The sequence below is a fragment of the Limulus polyphemus genome, unplaced genomic scaffold (assembly GCF_000517525.1).
Source record: "Limulus polyphemus unplaced genomic scaffold, Limulus_polyphemus-2.1.2 Scaffold4156, whole genome shotgun sequence".
NCBI classification, from domain to species: Eukaryota; Metazoa; Arthropoda; class Merostomata; order Xiphosura; family Limulidae; genus Limulus; species Limulus polyphemus.
In genome coordinates, this window is record NW_013669766.1 from 81032 (window position 1) to 84413 (window position 3382).

A 3382-nucleotide genomic window follows, 5' to 3' on the forward strand; every position below is an offset into this window, starting at 1 on the left:
ACATATGGCTTGTTAACTCTTTTGAAATGGGTGGGTCTAACTGTGCATGTCACGGTCTTTTAGAGTTAATTTCAAAATTTAATTAAACTACTTTTTATTTGTTATACCAATTAATATAGCATAAAATCATAGCTAATATTCCATATTTTAATAGTATATAAGTTTTAAGTTCTTCATTTTCTAAGGCAATATTTAAAAAAATCTGAATTTCTCCTTGTATGAGAATTGTGACATTTGATCTTTAGATATCCCCTCTTCTCTAATTTATTTACTGCCCTTCTGAGAAGTATGAAATTTAACGTAAATTACTCATTATAATGCTTTCATTGCTCAGACAAACCATAATTTTTATAGCCTTCACTCTTGTTTGGTTACAGAGCAATAAGATAGAAAACCTGACACCCTCTTGCCACACCCACATGTCACATTCCCTCTTTCAGGATTTGTTAATAGTTTTCTTACATTTAATTCTATATTATCTATAACCAAAAGAAAGCCAACGTTTTGATCTATCAAATGACATATTATATTATGTTGTGTTCTGAACAAATAATTGTCAGTTTATCAATTTCTCTGTTAGTACAAGTTTTGTTCTTATGGGAAGGATAATGACTAGCTTGGATGAATTTGTAATGGTTTTTGTTGCATAGTTAGAAAACCAGAAAAATTGTGATTGTTAGGGGAAATTGTCTGCTTTTTGCATGTTGTTATTATATGTTCTTTGATGCATTATTTAATTAAATAAAAATTACTTAGTGCATTATTACCATCCTCGTCATCGAATTAGGGTTAAGTATCATCGACTGTTGACAGCAAAAGATAAAAGACCTGGGTAAGTACTTTATTTCTTGTTTTTCATGTTAATTCTTCATTTATCATTATAAAAGTAACTAAAATATAAAAATAAGGGTCTCTTTAGATTAGATAAGGTTAGATTAGATAAAATAAGTAATAGTAGTAGTATAATAAAAATGTTTCAGGAGGTAAGCGGCATGTGAGAAGCTCGGACTCGGAGTAACTAGTGGGTAATGTAATTTGATAGCATAACTTGAGCTCCATGTTCCCCCATATGATTTACATCTTATAATGGCATGAATAGTAGTAATTTGTTCAAAGGGCAATCACAGAGCAATACAACAATAAATTGTAAGTATAAATAGATGTATACTGTTAGGAGTTTAAAGCTGCTTAAGATAAACAAATGTAATTTCATGTTACAATTTGAAGTCATTCTAGAAAGAAAAAGGGTAATCTAGATTATTTTGGTGGTTATGAAGTCTGTCAAATTGACCAACCTCCATATAAAGTTTTATTGAAAACAAACATTTGAAATGTATTTGAGGTTTTAGAGATTACACAAGAGATATTTGAAATTTTGGGGACAAAGAATAGCTTTTTTAATCATAACATGAAAATCACTTCGCACTTGGACTAGTAACAAAACAGTCTTAATATATTCACAAACAAATCTTTAGCAAAAATACTTTGTTAAAAAAATTTTTTTTTTTTGTGTGTGTGTGTGTGTAACAAAAACTTGTAATGTTTACTAAAAGTCTACCAAATTTTATGAAGATGCACCTACTGCATTAAAAGTTATAGTATAAATACCTTACTGTTTTCTGAAATAAAACTTTTATAAACTGCAGCATACTTGATGCATAAGTGAAGATTAAATGCTTAAGAACTATATAGTAATGATTTTTGTGTGTGTGTGTGTGTGTGGTTGAATGTTTTTCAGGGCCTCTGTTTATGACAATGTTTACAACATTTTGAAAGTTTGTGTAAGGAATGCTAATGTATTATGAAATGTGTATATCAAAACAGCTAAATTAAATTTTAAAAACAAACTTTTCTTATTTACATTTATATTTGAAATATGAACATTGGTGTGTATTACATGCTTATTCATTTAACCTCTGAGAGAGGTAAACTAACCTTTTACTTGATAGTTACAGTATGTAGCAGGACTATTGTTCCTGTGGTTAGCATGCTAGAATGTGGATATGATTTTTCATGGTTATATCCCATTACCACCAAAAAAATAAGAAAATTGTGCTTCACAATTTTGGGCAGTGGGTGGTGTTGAGTAGCTGCCTTCCCCCTGATCTGTCTCTTTAAAACGTAGAATGGCTATCATAGATTTCCATTGTGTAACCTTGCACAAAATTGGACAAACAAATGAAATAGGAGGAGGATGGTTTTGTTGATTTGAAATAATTAAAACTAAAAAATGTATCCTGTTATGGCTTTTTGATTAAAATACACTTTTTTGTTCAGAGATATTTTGACAAAGCTATTAAAATACTTTTTGTACCCAATCATTTTTATTTTTTAACAAATGTTTTTTGCCAAATAACATACTGTAGTGATAGCCAAATCAAGGCAACAAAATGAGCCTTTATGTAGTGCTTCATGAGTGTGTTTGCAGCTGTGTACATCTTTCAATTCTAGGTCTATCCTTACACTTGTCAAGTACTTACGTCAAGATACAACATTGTTGACTCAGCTGTCGTCATGCCAGAATGAAAACTTAGAAAAGGATGTAGAAAACTTTAACTGGTTGCTAGAAATGTCAACACGATCATCTTCAAATATGTCACGTTTAACTGATAGCTTGAGGAGAAGTTTAAGTGGTAGGTAGTTTGACTCTCCATTGTTTTATTTTTTTTGTTTGTAGTTTTTCTGTATCATTATTTCATTCAGCTGCTGTTTGGTTCTCTAGAGTAGACTTTAATTTCCTCAAAACATGTTTTTTTTTTGGTAATGGTATAATTTTTTGAACATCAAGTCTTAGTTTAGTGTAAGACTGTATATGTAAAAATACTCAGAATTTTTATATGTTTACAGGTATATTTTGAAATTGCATAATTAGATGTTTTTTTCAGTAGTTTCCTGTATTTATTCTAGATTTCTCAGGATCATATTTTCAAGCAGGTGATACTGTAGGACCTACAGATTGTGCTCTTGGACAACTTCTTCACCTTGGAGTTAACCAGTGTCCTACATCAGCAAAAGCCTGGTCTCTGTTGGCGGGTTGGTGCTATCGATGGGGAAGGAAAGCTGTGGACACGTCCAGGTTACTAGAATAGCTTATATTTGTCAAATCAAAATTTTAATTTTATCTTTAGCTGTCATAATTCATCAGACTGATTTTATTTTCCACCCATAATTTAATGTGCTTTAAGTTTAGGAAAAGATAAATATTTTAAACATAAAGACTCATCATGATTTCTTTCTAGCAATAAATTTGAGTTATAATATTATTAGTAGTGCAGTTTAGACATTATATTTGTGTGTGTGTTGTGTGTGTATATATACACACACACACACACACACACACACACACACACACACACACACACACACACACACACACACACAC

The 3382-nt window shown here is 30.7% G+C and overlaps 1 protein-coding gene across 1 annotated transcript in view; it reads left to right on the top strand.

Annotated features, from left to right (window-relative positions):
• Positions 1-3382, top strand: part of LOC106470681 (serine/threonine-protein kinase SMG1-like) — a gene marked incomplete at its 3' end in the record, with an annotated part of 72830 nt that overhangs the window by 57927 nt on the left and 11521 nt on the right. The window contains exons 31-32 of the mRNA XM_022399323.1: positions 2452-2633; positions 2908-3076. Coding sequence (XP_022255031.1) covers positions 2452-2633; positions 2908-3076 — 351 coding nt within the window. The remainder of the gene's footprint in view (positions 1-2451; positions 2634-2907; positions 3077-3382) is intronic.